At 44.2% G+C, this 20883-nt stretch overlaps 1 protein-coding gene and 1 long non-coding RNA gene across 2 annotated transcripts in view; one reads left to right on the forward strand and one right to left on the reverse strand.

Moving 5' to 3' along the window:
* The window catches only part of LOC125962024 (uncharacterized), a 216687-nt gene that overhangs the window by 138383 nt on the left and 57421 nt on the right, over positions 1-20883 (forward strand). The window lies entirely within an intron of this gene.
* DHX8 (DEAH-box helicase 8) overlaps positions 896-20883 on the reverse strand; it is a 29302-nt gene continuing 9314 nt past the window's right edge. The window contains exons 10-23 of the mRNA XM_012539160.3: positions 19359-19456; positions 18250-18397; positions 17037-17218; positions 15666-15860; positions 15175-15360; positions 14839-15049; positions 14112-14293; positions 11742-11882; positions 8767-8922; positions 6241-6378; positions 5626-5754; positions 5251-5447; positions 4595-4774; positions 896-3739 (exon numbers count right to left, since the gene is read on the reverse strand). Coding sequence (XP_012394614.1) covers positions 3520-3739; positions 4595-4774; positions 5251-5447; positions 5626-5754; positions 6241-6378; positions 8767-8922; positions 11742-11882; positions 14112-14293; positions 14839-15049; positions 15175-15360; positions 15666-15860; positions 17037-17218; positions 18250-18397; positions 19359-19456 — 2363 coding nt within the window. The 3' untranslated portion in view covers positions 896-3519. The remainder of the gene's footprint in view (positions 3740-4594; positions 4775-5250; positions 5448-5625; positions 5755-6240; positions 6379-8766; positions 8923-11741; positions 11883-14111; positions 14294-14838; positions 15050-15174; positions 15361-15665; positions 15861-17036; positions 17219-18249; positions 18398-19358; positions 19457-20883) is intronic.

Genomic DNA, 20883 nt, shown 5'->3' on the forward strand with positions numbered 1-20883 from the left:
CCAGGATTATCGTGTGAGGACTGTCTGAAATAATGGACAAAGGGTACTTTGTAATCTGGCCTAGTGCCCGCTGGCCACCTGCAGCCATCTCCTTGTCCAGGATGAGGGAAGTGGGAGCCTAGTAGAGCTTTGAGGGCCTCCTGGGGCTTCTTCAGGCAGAGTTTGGCCTGTGGTTTCTGTGATCACAGTTGCTCCCATGACCATGCTACCCATGTGTACCCCAACTGTGTGTCCCCTCCCGCCGTGGCTCCAGGTTGCTGTTTTTGCTGAAGGTGAGGACAGAGTTTGTGTGGAGAGGATCTGGAGAGCAGGGAGAGAAGCAAGGCACCCAGGCAGGAGGGTGCAGGGAGGCTGGAGCAGCCCCGAGCCCTGGGTCCTGGCTAGTGGAGGAAGAACAGGCCAGACCTTCGCAGGAAAAGGGAAGGAGAAACAGCATGGATTCTCCTTGCCCAAATTTGGGGGAAACCAGAACCCTGGGCCGAGTTTTGGGGGTTCGGGGAAAGGCCAGGCTGCAAAAGTGACACCTAGAGAGGCAGTGTAACAGTAGATATGACAACGGGGTGGCTGTGCGTAAGGGAAGGGCAGGATGGGCAGTTCTAGACCCAGCCCCTGTGTAAGCAGCTTCCTAGGAGCCAGGCTCAGGTGAAAACGGGTGCTCTCCATCCAGGTACGTCAGAACTGCAGGGAACCACAGCTGCGCTGAAGCAGGGCTGGCCCAACCCCGTTAATGCTTCACCCTCAGCCCCTGCCCAGTGCTTACGCCAAGATGGCAGAAAGGGATGCCACTCGAACCCTACCCACAAATAAAAAGCAATGTTATTTTTTCCCCCAGAAACAGAAAACAATGCTGATTTTCATAATTTAGAGCAAGAGACAGAAAATTTTAAGAAACAAGTTTTAAAAAATATATGATTTAATTGTACATGAAAGCCAGGGTATCATGGTGGGAAGAGGTGTAAAGTCAAGTGGAAACCCTGAGGTCCCCAGTAGGCGCACATGAGGAGAGACAGGAATTTAGGTGAGAAGCAGTGTCCTGGAAAGGTCTCCACAGGCTGAGACACGTGACCTCTGCCCTCTGAAATGCGCGTTAACGAGACACTCCTCACAACTCTTGTTCAAATCCTTACACTTGGAGGGCACTGCTCCGAGTGGAGACAGCTACCAGATCACAACCACGACCACTGGAGAGAATTCTCTGTCTGAAGGAGAGACAGCCAAAACCAAATCGTGCTCCAGAATGGATGAAGGTGAACCCTGGACCAAGGCACGTGACCCAGCAGGAGAGCTGACATGTGGCCCATGGGGATGGTCCCCCGACACACAGACAAGTACAAGACTCGGCACATGTGCAGGGGCAGGAGACTCCTGAGCTAGGCTCCCACAGGGGTGGGGTAAACAGCATACTCTTAACAACCGAGAAGACTCCAACTCCCTGCGTGAGACCCACATCCTCTCCCGGGCTGTCACTCAATCTCGGGAAATACTGGTTCAAGGAAGAGAAACAGGGGCCCCACTGTGTAGGAGCAGCAGGCGAGTCCTTCCCAATCTGGCTGGGAGCCCCCTTCTCCCTCTGGGCAGGCTCAGCAATACTGCCTACATGCTGTTTCCTGGTGGACAGTCAGAAGGTCAGACCCCAGCCATGTTGTCACAGCACAGACATGACCCCAGCTCTTCGGGGAGATGTTCAAGGAACACCCACAGAGCTGGGGTCCTTCTTTTTGCTCACCTAACCCAGAAAGATGACCAGCCTGCTGTCTCTCACCCTTGGCCTGTTAAACATCCCCTTTTCAACTTCAGCTTAAAACCCAAACCTCCTTCCTTGGGGGCGATGACTTCAGAGGTGCGAATGCCGTCAGTGCTGGTCACCCAGCTGGGACAGGTGGGCTGCCAAGCCCAGAGTTTGTTCCTAAACTGGAGAGACCTGGGCTGGAATTAAGACTGGCGAGCTGGGTACTCGGCCCCTGCTTCCACTTCACTTTCCTCGGTCCGTCCCTGCACTACCTCTCCCTATAATACCTTAAAGGTTAGCACGTAAAGATCCCCTGCCCTTAACTGCTGGCCTGGGCTTCCTGAGAGGCACACTCAGAATCGTAGGAGCTCACTCAGCTCAGTAAAGGGGTGGGGACCTACAGTCAGCAGATTCTGCTGGGTTGTTTCTGAATTGTCTTCAGGGTGGCTGGTTTGCTGCTCAATGACAGCCCACAGTCCTTTATATCCTGATATGTCATATGGTCTCTTTTAGTGTCCAGCGTACCACTGTATAGTAGTTCTAGTATTTACATCATTACTTACTGGTGTGAGGAGGTAGGAAGCAGTGCGGACCATAACACAGGATGTCCCCAATCCCCCGGGGGCTTCTCTACAAGACCAACTTCCCAGAAGTTCCACAGCCTAGCCCAGCAGCATCTGCCTGATGTTCTCCCAAGTCCAAGCCCAGAGGCTTCTCAGGAAATGTGAGGAGGGCACTTGGAGGTGGCCATTCCCCAGCAAATGCTAGGAGAAAACCACCAAGCACGAGGCCAGGAGCACAGACCCTAGGCAGCACAAATCAGGCTCTGAGAGGTGCTCTGCTGATTTTCAGTTTGGAGGGGAGGAAGGGAGGCTTTGACCAAAAAAACCCTTTGTCAGACCTCAGGAGGATAAAAATAAAACCAAAATAAACTGAAGGTTGTGTCACTACTTACATGTTTCAAAAGGAAATAGGACACGCTGCATGTTGTGAGCATGGCAGGCGGGAAAGGGAGCCAGGGAGAGCCTTCTGTATTCAATATGCGGCATCTGCAACCACTCAGGCGCCCCAAGTGGAGCGCCTGTGCAGTGGATGCGGTTAATCACGGGGCGGTCCACGCAGAGCCGGACCAGCGCCGGTGCTGAGAGATAAGACTGGAGGTCCGGCTGTGTGTCACCTCCCAGCCCAAAGAGGCCCCAGGCTCTGGTTTCAGGGTACTCTCCACTGAAGCCACAGGTACTAACCCTCCCCACCCTCAGCCCAGGCCAACACTAACCATTCAGCTAGAAGAAACAGCCACAGAAAACCAATTTTGTTTCCTTAAGAAAATAAATATTTGCAGGAGGTTAAGCAAAAGTACAGGGGCTGGACAGGGGCAGGAAGCGGGGCCAACACTTTCAGCGAGCTCTGTGGCTCCCTCCTCCAGAGTACCAGCTAGGGCATCAGGGCCCTCACTGAGTCCAGGTACCAGATGCTCACGACTCCCCTTTCCCATCCGAGGGCTGCGGAAGTTTCCCCTGTCTTGGAGATGATGCACTGTGCTCCCATGTTGGCTGTGAGCCCTGGCTGAGTGCCTTGGGGTGGTGGGGCTTGGAGGCTCTGATCAAACCAGGCGTAAATCCCTGTTTCTATTTTACCACCAGGGAAGAAATGAGAGACAGGTTTAGGAAATGCCCAGTTGAGATAGTCAGTCACTGGACAGCTGTATCCTCAGGATCAGCTTTTCATCAATAAGAGCGAGGCCAAGCCCTGGCCCACTGCTGCAGAAGAGACAAACAGACTCTTGCCTCTCAGCGCCGCCGGAAGGCTCGGGATATTCTCCAGGCGTTGGGTTCCTCATAGCGGTTGTACAAGGGTTCAAGTCGTTGCTGCTTCTTCTGCTTGCTTAGCTTGGTCGGGTCAGAGACCTTGAAGAAGGCTGGAGCAAACTCCACGAGCCACCGGGGGTCAATGGTGGTGACCTCACGCATGTACTCCTTCGTGGTCAGCACCAGCTCGTGGTACACCACCCTGAGCGGGGTACAGAGAGAGGGCTCAAGCCTCCGATACAGGCCTGGCTCCACGGCACCCTGGTCCCTGGTGGGCCTCAGCTGAGCTTGCATTTGACCCTCCTACCTCTCCTGCCTGACCCCTGAGGAGACTGCAGTCTCTGTTTATGATAGCCACAGCCCAATACTGAGGAGCCTGCACACCTCTAACCACAGAGAACTGCCAGTTCCAACGATTTAAATGACACGGAGCCAATCACATCCCTTCTCTGGACCTCGGATTCCTGCTCTGTGAAATGGGTGGTTTTCTGGGCTGTATCCATAGACCTCCAGGGCCCTGAAGAGGACCTCAGAGGCTGCCACAAGGGGATGGGGAAAGCCAAGCAGGCAAGGCTCTACATCTCCAGCCCTCTTCTACCACCATGGTGGCACTGTGGTTTTTAATTGGTTTTATGTTAGGGTGGGTAAGATTCCAATTTTTTTTAAAATACTACTTGAAAAAAAATTTTTTTTTTTAACCACCTCACTAGATAATCTCTAAGATCCTTCCTAGCTCTTACCCCCATGATTTTCTCTAAAAAGGGCCTCAGGACTTCCCTGGTGGTCCAGCGGTTAAGACTCTGCGCTTCCACTGCAGGGGGTGCGGGTTCAATCCCTGGTCAGGGAACTAAGATCCCACGTGCCGCACAGTGCGGCCAAAAAAATAAAACTAAAAATAAATAAATAAATAATAAATAAAAAGGGCCTGATATTGTGTCTAATTCAGGCTCCTGCTTCTCTAGAAATATGAGCAATATTAGAATAGGAAGTGCTGGGGGTGGGTGAGGATACAAACACAAAAGGCCAGCAGATCCACAAGCTCTCTCTGCCCACCTACCATTCGGGCTGTCTGTTGAAGAGAGCACTGGAAGGATGGATGTAGACCACCTGCTGGTCGATCAGTGTCCGGTAACCCTCCTGTGGGTCTTTCTTGGCAGCGTTCCGGAAGAATCCACTGCAGATGGCCTTCTGCACTCGGACTGTGGACTTACCACAGGAGACCACATCCAGCTTGTGTCTAGCAGGAGAATAGATCAAGAGAGGACAAAGGTGAGACTATTCTGCTTTCAGAGGTTCTATCTTCTGGAATGATGGTACCCAACACATCCTTCTTGGGGTCCCCAGAGCTGGCACCAGGACCCTGCTTCCAGCCCTTCCAGGGGCAGCTCTACACAGCGGGCAAGATGGATGCCATAAGAGCCAGACACTTTGCTTAGGTTGTAATTCAACCCAACTAATAACGTTGCAGACGCTTGTAAACAAAGAGCATTGTCAACAAATAATATATCATCTCCCTCTTAGGAACTTTCTGAAGTGATTCTCAGCCACGTCCTTACCTGGGGAGGAGTACAACAAAGACGGAAAAGCTGGAGGACAAGAGTTATGTGAGGAGCAAGAGGACAGGTGCCTACAGCTTCACAGGTTCGTACAGAGACAAACAGACACGGCATTCAAGGAGGTTCAACTTGAACATGAGAAGTCACCGGGTGTTACCTGTCCATTATGCCCAACATCTGCTTGCGAATGTCCTGGGCCCGGCGCAGAGAACGAGCCTGGATAAAGTTCTCATAGCACCATGGGTTGGAGAACTTATTGTTCTTCCAGGAGTTGTACACGGCCAGCAGGGTGAGGTGGTCCCCTTCGGTCTGGTGGAATTTGGCCTTCTTCTGATCTGCAAGGGCTTGTTTATCCTGCAAGCAGTGCGGAGAGGATCATTTTCCACCCCACAGCTACTAACTGAACATCCAGCAGTGCTGGGGAGCCCTCTGCGGCCCCATCAAGTGTCCACATTAAGCACTGTGGTGGCAACAGGCTGATTTCACCCAACTTCACCTGACCCCTATCTGAATGTGGGCCTGAACTCCCTACCTTGGGCCTGTAGAAGACGTTCTGCACAGACAGCATGGACACAATGGTCAGCATTTCCTCACTGCAGCCTAGATGCACAGACATGATCAGCATTTTGCACAGCATTGGCTCCAGGGGGAACTCTGCCATCTAGAGGGAGAAGAAGAAACTACAATTGCATCCCTGGGGAAGACCCATCTGGGGTTGCTAGTGTAAAAACACTGGTCAGAGTGGGTAACAGACCACAGGAGGTTTACCTAAGCACTATGGTGTGGGATGCCTGGCTCTATCAGAAGACTTTTTTATTTTTAATTTCCCAAATAAACCCAATAAAATGTATGTGACCAAGAATATAACTACCATTGGGATAGGTGGGAATTTTGCAGACATCTTTTCAAATTAAGGCTAGACTCAATAATATATCATGAGGTAAGATTAACTGAATAGAATTTCTTTTTCTGTAAAGAAGAAAGAGTTTTAAGTGACAGCGGAAAATCCAGGTTAAAAACAGGCATGTAGAATTCTACTCAAAGCTTATCCAGGGCCTCAGAGTTTAATCTTTTAAACAGAACAGAGTATGGAAGGTTAGCCAGGGAACCTTCCCCAAAGCACCAGAAGTTAGGTTCTGTCCCCTACCCTGCGGCCCAGGCGAGTAAGTAGGCCCTCGTCGTCCAGGGCCCCCAATGTGTATAGCTGCTCCATGGCTGTGATCAAGGTTTCCATTGGCGGGGCATCCATAAAGTCAAAGGACAGCAGGTCATTGATGCCCATGGCCTAGAACAGAAGAGAAGCATGTGTGTGATGGGAAGGTCAGCCTCACCAGTGTTAACATGGAGGGAGACTACTTGTCACCTTCTCTCTTATATCTTCGACTGCAATTAGGAAGCCACTAGCAGGATCAGCAGGAATCTCCAGGAAAGCGCCACACAAAACTCAAGACTGATAGAAAGCATATACTTTCTCGGGAAACTTTAAAAAACACTCTCTCAGAATGACAGTATGTACAGCTTAACGACAAAAAGATAAAAATTTAAAAATGGGCAAAGGTAGACATTTCTCCAAAGAAGATATAGAAATGGCCAACAAGCACATGAAAAGATGCTCAATATAACTAGTAATTAGGGAAATGCAAATCAAAACCACAATGAGATACCACTTCATACCCACTAGGATGGCTATAGCTATAATTTAAGAAAGAAAAAAAAAAGAAAGAAAATAACAAGTGTTGGCAAGATATGGAGAAATAGGAATCCTCATATGTTGCTGGTGGGAATGTAAAATGGTGCAGCTGCTGAGGAAAACAATTTGGTGATTCACCAATAACTTAAACTGAGAATTACGAAATGATCCAGGAACTCCACTTCTAGATATATACCCAAAAGAACTGAAAGCAGGGACTCAGACAAATACTTGTACGTTAAGTTCACAGCAGCATTATTCACAATAGCTAAAAGGTAGAAACCAGCCAAATGTCCATCAATAGATGAATGGATAAACAAAACACTGTATATACATACAATGGAATATTATTCACCTTTAAAAATGAAATTTTAACACATGCTACAACATGATGAACCTTGAAAACATCATACTAAGTAAAAGGACAAATATTTTATGATTTGTCCAGATCAAAAGGACAAATATTTTATGATTCCATTTATCTGAGGTACCTAGAATAGGCAGATTCATGGACACAGACAGTAGAATAATGGTTACCAGGGGCAGAAGGGAGGGGGAAAGGGATAGTTTAGTTAAATGGGTACAGAGTTTCGATTTGGGATGATCAAAAAGTTCTGGAAATGGACAGTGGTGATGGCTGTGTGGCTGCACAACACTGTGAATGTACTTAATGCCACTGAACTGGAGATTTTAAAAAGATTACAGTGATAATGTATTGTGTATTTTATCATAATTTAGAAAGACAACAACCAGCTTGCCCTGTCTCTTGCATACATAATTTCTCCTGTGCACCTAGGAAGTGCCTTGTACCATGTTAGGTGGCAGGGATATAAAGGTGACTAAGACATGGTCCCTGCTCTCAGAGTTCACAATGGTGAGACACGTGGACACAAAACCACCTGCAATCTGCCTGGCACAGAGCGTGTGTTCGATACATTTGTTACCAAATTTGATGACTAAGAGAAACGAGTGAATGATGCCCTATCCCAGTGTGTATAAAGGGAGATGTGGCAGGACCTAAGCTTTCTGCTTCTTTCCCATAAAGTGATGGTGACCATAAACACAGCGGGTGTTCAATAAATTCTTACTGTATAAGAACTACAAGGAATTATGTTAGCAATCAGTAAGCACTGTGCCCAGTGCCCTTACCTGCATTATCTCCTTTATGTTCACAGGAGAGACTATTAACAGCCCCCACTTTTGAGAGAATAGAGGGCAGAAGGCCGAGCAGATAAATTTGCCAAGGACACACAGCTCAGAGGAGAAGTTTGAGCCACAGATGCCTCTCTGTTCTCACTCCAGAGACTGGAGCAGGTTTTTTTTTCTGAAGCTCTGTTTTAGCCTCTCTTACAGGGAATGAATAATAAATGACAACAGAGCACTCTGCATCAGCGAAGTGCTAGGGCTCCAGCGCAGCATCAGTGTCGGGGGGTGGGGGGCGGGGGTCGCATCATCTAGGAAATTACTCATGCAGCTCCTCCTGCCAAAAGACAAGGAAGGTCCTCACAGGGGACTGAGAGAGGAAGAGCAATGATTCAGAATGAAAACCGAGTCCCCAGGGGGCCAGGCTGAAATCTGTACTAACAGTTCCCCTTTTCGGATTGGGGGTTTTGCTTCTGTTCTAAAAGAACAGAATTGGATCTGAAAGTTAAAGGGTTGAGGGAAGTGAGTTTGTCCACAGTTTGGCACTGATTCGATTTTTCCTAATATCCTGTTTGAAAATGCTCCCAGCTAAAACCTTTTATAACCAAATACCCTGCTGGTTACGATGGCAAGAAAAAAATGTCACAGCACACATGCCAATTTAGCCCCAGCCCCGCAGCAGAGAGGCTGTTATCACAGCCGTTTGCATTCCACTCAAAGGGACTGGTTCCATGAGGTTACTGAAGTATTTAACAAGGTTCATAAAACTGAGATTCATTTACTAAGGCCATAGGATTGGACTGTTCTACCAAAGCCTTCTAACAAGACAGTGATTTCTACCTTGAGTGAGAGCACTGTGCTTGCTAAGTTGGTTCTCTGGATTTCCGGCACGTTAGTGGTCAGCATTTCATCTCGGTAGGCACGTTCTGTGTACAGCCTGTAACACTTTCCTGGGCCTGTTCTCCCAGCTCTGCCAGCGCGTTGCTTTGCCTGAGCCTAGAGGAGTGGGCATATAAAAGTAACATATCTGTTAAACATTGCTTAACAGCTTTACCCAGGAAATCTGTTAAAAGAGGGGCACTCAGCAACAGGCAAAACCTAAAATGGGGTTTATTTCACTTCCTTTAGGGTCATTTCCAAGACTACCTACCAACGCTCTTATCATCCCCTCTCCAACACTCAGCATTTCAGGAAAGTTTGTTCAAGTGAGGCCAAATACAAGCAAGTGAATAGAAGAAATATGGTAAAGATCACAGAAATATACCTTCAAAATAGTGTGGCAGGGGCTTCCTTGGTGGCGCAGTGGTTAAGAATCCACCTGCCAATGCAGGGGACACGGGTTCGATCCCTGGTCTGGGAAGATCCCACATGCCGTGGAGCAACTAAGCCCGAGCGCCACAACTACTGAGCCCATGCGCCTAGAGCCTGTGCTCTGCAACAAGAGAAGCCACCGCAATGAGAAGCACACGCACCACAACGAAGAGTAGCCCCCGCTCGCTGCAACTAGAGAAAGCCCTCGGGCAGCAATGAAGACCCAACACAGGCAAAAAATAAAATAAAATAAAAAATATTTTAAAAAACACAAAATAGTGTGGCACATCATAAATGAGAAAGCATAGAACAAAATGACAAAACCCACCCTCCACAGTGATGACCAAATGTAAGTGAACTGAATAAATATAATGTTAATCGTACCAGTGAATGAGTCTGCAGCTGTTTTAAAAATTCGGTTTTAGATGCTCAATGACAGGAGGAAATGTTCACTCACAGAGGTGAAAAAGCAAGTTGCCTAACAACGTAATACTAATTTTATTTATTTTTTAATCTTAATGCAAATATACAAACTACCAGAAGTAAAAAACTAGGGAAAAAATACCTTAAAATGTTAACTGTGGCTAATTCTAATGGTAGGCTTGTAGATGAGTTCTATTTTCTTTATCAAATATCCAACAATGAACATATATCACCTTAATAATCAGGAAAATTAAATACTTAATTAAAAACCGCATACTTACTACACTACTAGAATTGCAACCTGAAACAAACATGAAAAAAGATGGGCAAGAAAAACATCAAAATGATGACAGTGATTGGTGGTAGTAGGACTATGGGTAACTTCCAAAATAATGTAATGTAATCTTGCCCTGGGAGAAGGGCGCTAATTTTTGAAATTAAAAAAAAAAATGTAGGTTAGCCCTAGGTTGCTAGGAAACAGTGACTAGCAATCTGAAGAGGGCTGTTTTCTGACAAAACCATCTGTCTTATAAATAGTATCAGGATTTAGAAATTCCTATGCCAGCTCCAAACCAAAGGATGGAATATGAAAGGTCACTACCCACTCAAAGGCAGGCAGCAATCACACACCGTGGCAGATTCCACAGCATTCCACAGGTGTCTCTCCAAATCAGGGAGAGCAGATAATAATAAATAATTTCTCCATCACTACGAGTTGCACGTATCACCCCCAGGAGAACTGTACAGAGTACACATGCTGGGGCCAGACTGCCCTGGTTTAAATCCTGGCTCCACCAGCTGTGTAACAGGCAAGTCACATAACCCCTCTGGTTGTCAGTCTCATTTGTGAAATGAGGATAATAATAACATCTACAACAAAGGATCAACTGAGAATACAATGAGTTCATGTATGTGAAAGTAGCTGGGACAGTGCCTGGCACTTAGGAAGTACCCTGCAAGTCTTAGCTATTATTACTGAAGTTTCAAAATGAAAACAGCCTTATGGTATTATAAATTATGAAAGTAACACATACCTCTTACAGAATATTAAAACAATATATATAAAATAGATAACTAATAAGAACCTGCTGTATAGCACAGGGAACTCTTCTTCACTTTGCTGTACAGCAGAAACTAACACAACATTGTAAAACAACTATAACCCTATAAAAAAAATTTTTTTAAAAAAGGACAATATATAAGAGCACAGGGAAGAAAATGTGCTTTACCCATCAGCACAGTAACCAGCAGCACCACCAAGAAATAACCCTGGCTAACATTTCGCCAACATGCTTTCAGTCGCAGGCACGTTTACATACACTGTGCACAAGCACACACATTTTTAAACAAAAATTGGATTATACTACTCATGCTATTTTGTAGCTCACTTTTTTCAAACGCTATATCAGAGTTATGCTTATGCCATTAAATATAGATACACACCACCATGTTAATGTCACATAACATTCTATGGAATGAATTTAACATATTTTATTAAACTACTTCCCTTTTGGAGCTCATTTAGAATTTTTCCAGGTTCCCTCCAATATAAACAATGCTTCAGTGAACATCCTTTTCCATTACCTTTGGATATGTGTTCAATCATTTCTAACTTTCAGATATACTTCTAGAAGCAGAACTGTTAGGTTAAAGAAATGAACTTTTACATTTCGGATACATTGTGGCCAAACTGCCTTCAAAAGGGATGATCAGGCTATTCATTTTTAAATATAATTTAGGTAAGAAATTATTCCATAATTACCAAAGAAACATATTATCATCTCATGAATTATTACTATCTCAGATATCTGTGGCTAAGTGCAATACTTTAAAATATATGTTCTTACCACTTATATTAGATCATCTAGGGTGCTAGGATTCAATTTCTTTTTTTTTTTAAGTTCCAGTTTTATGGGGCTTTTTAATGTTGACACACAGTTCTGGAGATTAAAAACAAACAACACAAAATCTCCCTTATCTCAAGAAAGCAGCCAGCATCTTAAAACAATAAAATTCAAAATACAAAACCATAAAAAATTTCAGAAAAGCCCTAACCAGGATTTTCAGAAAAGCTGCCATACCTGAGAAATAGGAGTTACCACGAGCTGGTCGATCCCGGTCTTAGAATTGTAAACTTTCTGCTTCACGAATCCAGGGTCCACCACATAGTAAATGCCGTCAATAGTCAGTGATGTCTCCGCAATGTTGGTGGCAATCACGACCTGCAGGCAAGAAGGACACAGCTGGATTGAGCCGCCCAGGCTCAGCCCAGAGGTGTGAGAGGAGACTTCTGAACTCAAAAACCTTCCCAAAGGGATTGTGTGGCTCTCCCTCTCTCTAGATGATTAGAGAGCACTTAACCTCAGTTTGGCCTCAAATGGGCAGAAGGGGAGGTGCCTTCCTCTTAAGGGTTAGGTTGGGGAGGGAGCGGCACCTGAGAGAAGTGGAGTAGGAAAAAGCAGTGGCCAATCAAAGCCAATTTCATTTGGTGCAAATGGTTACATATCTCATTTTCTAGATCCAATGTTGATTACTACAATTTTAATTTTCTAGCACGCTGGGAAGGCAGAGATTTCCTGGCATCACATGTGCCAGTGCAAAATGAGATTTTTCTTCCCCCACGGGGACATCTGGACTACAAAATGGGCTGTTTGTGTATGTGGAACAAGAGGGAGATTTTTTTTCTGATCATGAAATGAACTATAAGGCGGCAGAGGAATTTCACAGTTTGTGTGTATGCAGCAGTGTATGTGATCTAGAAGATTATTGGTCTCAGCTTGGCACTGCCACTGTTCTTCCACCCAGAGGTTCAGATAATAAAACACAAATGCTCAGAAAAATCATTGTTAGGAGGCACCAAAACATCTCACCCCATGCCAGCATCTTACCGCCCTGAAACGCTTCTACCTGCCAGAGAGCTGCAGAAGCCCTCCCGGAGAGAAGTGTCATCACCAGGAACAGAACAGAGGAGGAATCACTGTCTTCCCACCAAACCTGCTCCTCCTCGTTTCCCTCCTCAGCACCATCTTCCATCCAGCTGCCCAAGCCAGAAACTGGTAGTCATTCCTGACTTCTCCCCTCTGCCCTTCCCTAAACCTCCAGGCATCCACTATGTCTTGACCGTTCTAACTCTTTAATGTTATTCAAATCCTTCTATCTTCCAGATGGTTACTAGATTCATTGTGGTGGTCATTTCATAATATATGCAAATGTCAAATCACTTTGTAGTGCCCCTGAAACTAACATAATGTTGTACATGAACTACATTTCAATTAAAAAAGAAAATCCATCTGTCTTCCATTCCTAGGTATATACTCAAGAGAAATGAAAACACATGTCCACACTAAAACTTGTAAACAAATGTTCATACCAGCATTATTCATAATAGCTAAAATGTGGAAACAATCCAAATGTCCATCAACTGATGAATGAATAAACAAAATGTGGTACACTCTGTTCTACAACAGAATATTACTCAGCAATAAAAAGAAATGAAGTGTTTATACATGCTACAAGTAAAAGAAGCTAGTCCGCAAGGACCACATATTATGTCATTCCATTTATATGAAATGATGAAATGTCCAGAATAGGAGAATGCAGAGACAGAAAGTGGATGAGTGGTTCCCAGGGGCTGAGCAGAGGGTGGATGGGGGATGATTGCTAAAGCGTGCAGGGTTTCTTTGAGGGGTGATGAAATTGTTCTAAAAATTAACAGTAGTGATAAATGGTGATTGATTAATGATTAATAATGGTAATTAATGGCTGCACAATCCTGTGAATATACTAAAAAAATTCTGTGACCATACTAAAGTGTACTGAATTGTATGCTTTAAAGGGACAATTGTATGGTATGTAAATTATATCTCAGTAAACCTATTATTTTAAAATCCATCTGTCCCCTTCCCACTGCCTCAATACACACACTCACAGTCAATTCCAGCTGCTGGAACTACACAGCTCCCTGAAATGGCCACACTCTCTCACCCCTCGGCTATCACAGCCTGTTCTGTCTACTCAGAATGCATGTTCTCCTGCCCTTCTCGTCTAGATGAACATCCACGTGTTCTTCAGGACTAGCTTAGACCCTCACTTCCTGTAAGAACACTGGGTTGGGTGCTCCCCCACTGGGCATCCAGCACACCAGCAGCACGTTCACACTGTATGTTAAAGGCCTGTCTACCGGTGGATGTCCCACAGCAGATAGAAGCCTGTCCTCAGACTGCAGCCCTGGTGTCTACCCCAAAGCCTGGTAGATGCTCAAAAAAATATCTGTCGAATGAAGGAAAAGAGAGGAAGAAGAGCAAGATCACATACAAGACCCTCATTCCTTAACAAACTGGTTGGACCACTTTCTAAAACATAATAAACAAGACTCACATACACCTTAAGCAATGCCCGTTAGGGCCAGCTGCATACAGCACATGGTTTCAGAGCACAAGAGCCTGTGTTACCTTTCTGCTGCCAGGTGGAGCTGGGTCGAAGATTCGGGTCTGCATCTCACTGGGAAGAGCAGAGTACACTGGAAGGATAATCAACTCTGGAACATCGGGTCCCAGGGATTTCATTCTTTCATACAGGATCTCACAAGCAGTATCGATCTCTTCCTGACCAGTCAGGAAGACCAGGATATCACCTAAGAGGAGAACAGAAGCGTTGACTTTCTGTGTGTGTGCCCTATACAAAGGCCACAGTGACATTCACCAAACTCCAAACGATGGAAAACACACTCATATTCTGACCTCTAACAAATCAAGAGGTTTTCATCTATCCATGTTTATTCATTTGTTTGTTTTTGGTTTTTTTAATTTTTTAAAATTTGTGTCTATATTTAAATAGATGCATTTAAACCCTACACGCCATTATTTATATTTTCATCACCACCATTTCAAACATGTAAGCCTGAGACTTACAGACAGACCAATACTTAAAAGGCATTTTTTTAAACGTCTAAACTACAGGATGGTTTTTTTGGTTTTTTTGTTTGTTTTGGCCGTATCACGAGGCTTCCAGGATCTGAGTTCCCCGACTAAGGATTGAACCCGGGCCCCCGGCAGTGGAAGCGTGGAGTCCTAACCACTGGACTGCCAGGGAAGTCCCTAAAAGGCATTTTTTAAAAGATGAGCAAAAATACCTACATTAGGACTTGGTCTAAGAGGAAAAAATGCTCTTTCCCCCTACCTGGTGGCTCTGTTAAGTGGATCTGCATGACAGTGATCAAGCTGGCATCCAGATAATCGGTTTCAGGTTCCTTTGTATACAATATTTCTACTGGGTATGTTCGACCTGGGATGGTGAAGATGGGAGCCTCATAGAAGTACTGAGAAAACTTCACCGCATCCAAGGTGGCTGAGGTGACAATCAGCTTCATGTCCTGCCGTTTCTGAACCGTCTAAAGGGAAATGCAATGTAGCTGACGAAAAAGGATTGCCCAAAGAGGCACAGGTACTCAAATCCAATTCCCAGAATTCAGTTCCCAACAGGTAGAATAAAGGTTACCAAAGAGCACCTAGTTACCTTTTTCAACAATCCAAAGAGCACATCAGTGTGAATTGTTCTCTCATGCGCCTCGTCCAACATGATGATTGCATACTGAGTGAGGTCGGGGTCAATCAGGCACTCTCGGAGCAACATCCCGTCCGTCATGTACTTGATAACTGTTTCGGGGCTGGTGCAGTCCTCAAATCGAATGGTGTAGCCCACCTAAAGCAGAACAGAAGCTGAAAACCTTAAGACACAAACCTCTCCTTTTTGCAATCTCCAGGCAAGATTTTAGCCCAGGTTATTACCCATAATCTTAACAGACAGAATTTGACCAAGATGTACAATGATTCCCTCAAAGTAAAATCTGCCTTGGACTTGATCCTGAACAGATCAGTGATGACCATGAGAACCCTCTCTCTCAGGAGAAACCTGAAAAAGGTAGAATTGCTCCCATCTTAGAGACAGAGATCTGGGCCTTTACACTTTCTTCAGGCATTTTCAGCATAGCTTCGCCAACCACTTACCTCTTGGCCTAAGCAACAACCAAACTCCTCTGACACTCTTTTGGCCACTGACATGGCCGCAACTCTTCTGGGCTGCGTACACCCAATCTTGCCCCTGGAAGTGTAGCCCGCCTCTGCCAGGTACTGGGTGATCTGCGTTGTCTTCCCAGACCCTGTCTCTCCGATGACAATCAGAATCTGATTGTCATGGACAGCCTGAAGACAGCCAAACATAAACACGGTCATTAAAATCTGCCGCACATTTTGGAGTAAAGCAACTGATTATGCTCTAACACTAAAGGAGAAGAAGGGGAAACAGTAGTATACACACGGAAGATGACAATCGGAGCTTAAATTATTTTTAATGACGCATAGAAACAAATGCTAACAGTGATTTTCTATGAGCAATGCTCTTTCTTATTTTAATCGCATGTATGACAAATTAAAAACTTTAAACTTTATGAGAATTCTCTTTTTAACTGACTCAAATTTTTTTAAATTTATTGGTTTCCTTAAGTTCATAAAAACACAAAGATGATGCTAAAAGCATAACTATCCAGATAGACCTAATATTTTATATACGTACATGTATTTTTTAAGTGTTACACAAACATGGTTAAAGAATTCAGTAGTAAATAAAAAAGTTAAATACAATGTTCCTTTCTACTGCCATTCCCAAATCTATAAAGTCACTTTACCCCCTAAAGTCACCTGATTTCTACACTGTTTATAACAGCAAAGGACATCCATCAACCTATACATGTCTATTAACACAGGACTAGTTAAATAAGCCAGAGCACATCCACATAACAAAGCACCTTAAAAAAAAAGGGAACAATGCTGAGCTATATCACTAAGGAGAAAAAGCTAAACACAGAGCAGTACATATAATACGCTGTCATTTAGAAACACATAAGCTCATATAAAACATATAATATCTGTGTTTTCGTATATATTTGTACTTCATTGTATATGTATAAGATGTCATTGAAAGGATTCCCTGGAAACTAGTGAACTCAGTTGCCTCAGGAAGGTTTAGTGGTCTTAAATCAGATCTCCAGAAAATGGAAATAAGTATCTGAAGCAAAGATTTGCCTCAATGTCAAGTCAAGCATCCCGATTATGCTTATTGTCCAGAGCTATTTGTCTGTGCAACACAATACTCTGTCCACTTGCTCTAGGGATCCCTAGTTCAAACAGATTTATTTCCTCATAGGAAAAAAAAAAATGTGTAGACTAACATATACATATTTTTTAAGTACTTGGAAATGCTTTTTTCCTATCACCTTCGGAAAAGCCACTTCAAATGTGCTAATTTCAATTAAAACATGTCATCCTCTTTTTAGAAAACACCCTCACTTCCCCACCAACACATCATAAAGGGCTTCTCACCTGGACCAGCTGCTCCTTCAGTTTGTAGATGGGCAGGCTCTCTCTCTGTTCAATGATTGACATCTGGGTCTTTTTTCCATAAGAAGCTTTGTTGCCCCCAAAGGCATGCTTCTTCCACTCGGGAATGTCATTGGGCATCATCCCAATACCCCTCATGTTGGCAGCAATCTGCCTGCCTTCCGCTGCAAAGGAAAACAGGCGACTTAGTATCATCCTCATGCTACCTCGCTGCCCTCTCCCCCCACACTCAACAAATCACATTTCTCCAGTACATCCCTCCTCTCTGCTATCTCTGTCTTGAAGCCACCATCTCTCTCCTCTGAACTATTATAAAAGCCTCCTAATTCACCACATGTGTCTGCTCTTGCCCCATCCAATCCATTTTGTAGGGCACCCTCAATAATCCTTTGGAAATGCAACTCTGATCTTGCCACTTCCCTGCGTAGAACTTTGCACCATTTCCCCGTGAACTTTAGGATTGAGCCCTAATTCCTAATGCCATCTCCAAATTCCTGGCAGCCACAACTCACCCCCTACCTCTCTGCCCATCATTCTCTCTATTCCAGCTACACAGTTCTTTCCCACATCACAGCCTCAGCACAGGCTATTCCTCAGCCTGGAACATATTCCCCAATCCCCACGCCAGCCCCTTTGACAGACTAAGTCCTATTTATCCTTCGGGTCTCCACCTTCCCAGGGAAATGACCCACCACAGCCAACTATACTACCTGTACTTCTTATCTATGTAGCACTCATCGTGATTTGGTCAGTAATTTGGTAGTATTTGGTTAATATCCATTTTCCCCACTAAAATGTGAGCCTCAGAGAGCAGGGATCCTGTCTGCTTCCTTCACAGTTGTATACCCAGGTACCTAACACAAACAGTAAGTATTTGTTATGACTGTATCCAGCAGTCAGTTAATATTTACTACACAAAGATTTATATGAAAAGAGAAGTTTCAAAGCTGTATTATCTTTGGAATAAAAGTTTTTAAGTTACTCAGAAGAAAACAGCCAGTCTAATGATTTGACCACGGTTACGAAAACATTTAAAAAACAAACCAAAAACGTGCTCTAACTGAAGGGAAAAACTAAATCACCAAAGCCAAGGCTAAATCTTTAGTTATGTACTGGCAGTGCCTTCTCCCTGTGTATGTGAAAGTTCAGATTTTTTTTTTTTTGAAAAGTCCATAGTCCCCTCCCAGAGTCCTACCATCAGGCAGAGGATCAACCCAATGTTTGTTGAGTCCCATGGGAATAGAATCCATCTCCGCTTCCCGCTGGGCCTGCTTGAGTTCCCGCCTTTCTTTGGCGAGGGCACTCTGCATCATTGCTGCTTGGGAGAGGGAACCATCCGGGTTCTAGTGCAACAGAGGACAAAGCAACATCAGAATGGGATCTCAGCATGCATTAAATATCCAGGAAATAAAATTCAGATGTTAAGCCACTCAAATCTAAAAAGAGGCCCACCCAGAAGAAAGTTCATATTAACACACCAGACTGCATGAAAGAAATGGATAAACTGTACTATATTCAGAGAAAATGAACAAGGACAATGATAAATCACTGAAGAAATTAGGGATTTGGGGCTTGAAGATGGGAACCCCAAGAGAATGGACATGTAAGAAATGGATAAGAATTCTTCTGTATGGTCCTGAGAACTAAAATTGAGACCAGTGAGATGCCTCAATAAAACATATTCAGGTCTACCTAAAGAAGAACTATTGATCAGATCCATCTGGGGATGGAATGGGTCTCCTCAAGGGCTGGTGAATTCACCAACATTGTCAAGCAGACATGAGAAGACCACGTGGGAGGAACACTGAAGAAGGATACATGGGCAGATTACAAGCATCAGCTGGGCTGGGAGATCTTTAAGATACCCTTTTCCAAACCTAAAATTTTATCATAATTATTCAGTGAATTCTTCTCCTCACACTGCATGTCACAAGCTTTCTACTGGGGGGCCCAATTGCTCAAGTGAACCCTTCAAAATTGCCCTTGAATCTGCAAGGTAATGACTCAAGCCCTAAAGCCTGGGCAAAGGCAGTGATGGTAGATCCAGCACTCATATTTACCTCTGCTTCCTCCCAAAACACACTAAAATGAGAGTATAAGAATTTAAAAGGCAAAAACAACAAAGCCAAGTCAATCTTCCTCTAAAACAAAAATATTCTGGACCCCGACCAACAGTCACTACTACCTCCCGAGGCCTGAATTCTGCTTACTCAGATCTAGTAACCTGCTCTGAAAAACTGAATTGCCACTTTAGGAAAAGAAGTTCACTTGACACGTCCAGGTTAGAGTCTCAGTGTTTCTCACCTTGACAATTTTGATGGGGCTCATGTCCATGCTTTGCTTGGTGTGCCCTCTCAGGAATGGAGGCTCTTCCTCAACCAGTTCAATCTCAAGGTCCTCATCTAAAAGTCCCCCAAAAGAAGAATCAGCCAAAAAAAAAGAGAGAAATGACTGATCGTTTTCACCAAAACAATACATTTCCACAAGCATCAGCAATCTTTATCAAAGATAGCTCCCAAGGTCAAAACTGTAATGCAGGTGTCTGTTTCCCCCTCCACCAGCCATTTCTAGGGCATCTGTGCCCCAGCCCAAGAACTGATCAGAGCTTTCTTCAAAAGAAGTTAAGCCTGTGGAAAAACGCTGTCTGACACTCTAAATGGCACTAAGGCATTTGCCATCCAACTTCATATGGAATAACTCCTAACCCACAATAGATTAGGGAAAAAAATTTTAGTTGGACAAATGGACAATACCAAATGCTGACAAGGATGTGGAGAAACTCACTTACACTTATGGTAGAAGTGTAAATTGGTACAAAAACTTTAGAAAACAATGTGGACTCCCTGGTAAAGTTGAATACACACATTTCCTACCACCCAGAAATTCTCCTCCTACATGTTCAGGAAAAATAGACGGTCTTGCATATGTGAATTAAGAGACAAACACAGGAACTTCATAACAGAACTATTCATAAAGGTAAACAAAAAAACTGAGAAGACAGCCTATATGCCCATCAAAAATGAGTAAATAATGGTAAATTTATATACAGAAAAACTCTACAGCAATGAAAACGAGTGAAAAATAACTATAAAAATCAACATAGAGGGACTTCCCTGGTGGCACAGTGGTTAAGAATCCGCCAGCCAATGCAGGGGACACAGGTTCAAGCCCTGGTCCAGGAAGATCCCACATGCCACGGAGCAACTAAGCCTGTGTGCCACAACTACTGAGCCTATGCTCTAGAACCCGTGAGTCACAACTACTGAGCCCGCATGCCACAACTACTGAAGCCCATGCACCTAGAGCCCATGCTCCACAACAAGAGAAGCCACCGCAATGAGAAGCCTGCGCACTGCAACGAAGAGTAGCCCCCACTTGCCACAACTAGAGAAAGCCCGTGCGCAGCAACAAAGACCCAACACAGCCAAAAATAAATAAATAAATTTAAAAAAAATCAACATAGATAAATATGGAAAGAATGATGGTGACTCAAAAAAAAAAAAAAAAAGAAGTTCAAAAACAGACAAACTGAACAATACAATGTTTAGGGATAGATATATAGTAGATAGTAAAACGCTAAAGGAAAATAGGAAATAATTAACACAAAATTTAGAATGGTGGTTGCCCAAAGGAGGAAGGAGGAAGATCTAATCAGAGAGTGGCATGTATGGGTTTCAAAGGTATTGGTAGGTAAAGTTCTACTTAACTGGGTGGTAGGTACACAGATGATCATTTGTTATTGTTATATAAACTATATAACTATATACGCAGATGTTCATTTGTTATTGTTATATAAACTATATACACTTTATTAAGGAATTTAGTTCAC

Source organism: Orcinus orca, chromosome 19 (genome assembly GCF_937001465.1).
Source record: "Orcinus orca chromosome 19, mOrcOrc1.1, whole genome shotgun sequence".
NCBI classification, from domain to species: Eukaryota; Metazoa; Chordata; class Mammalia; order Artiodactyla; family Delphinidae; genus Orcinus; species Orcinus orca.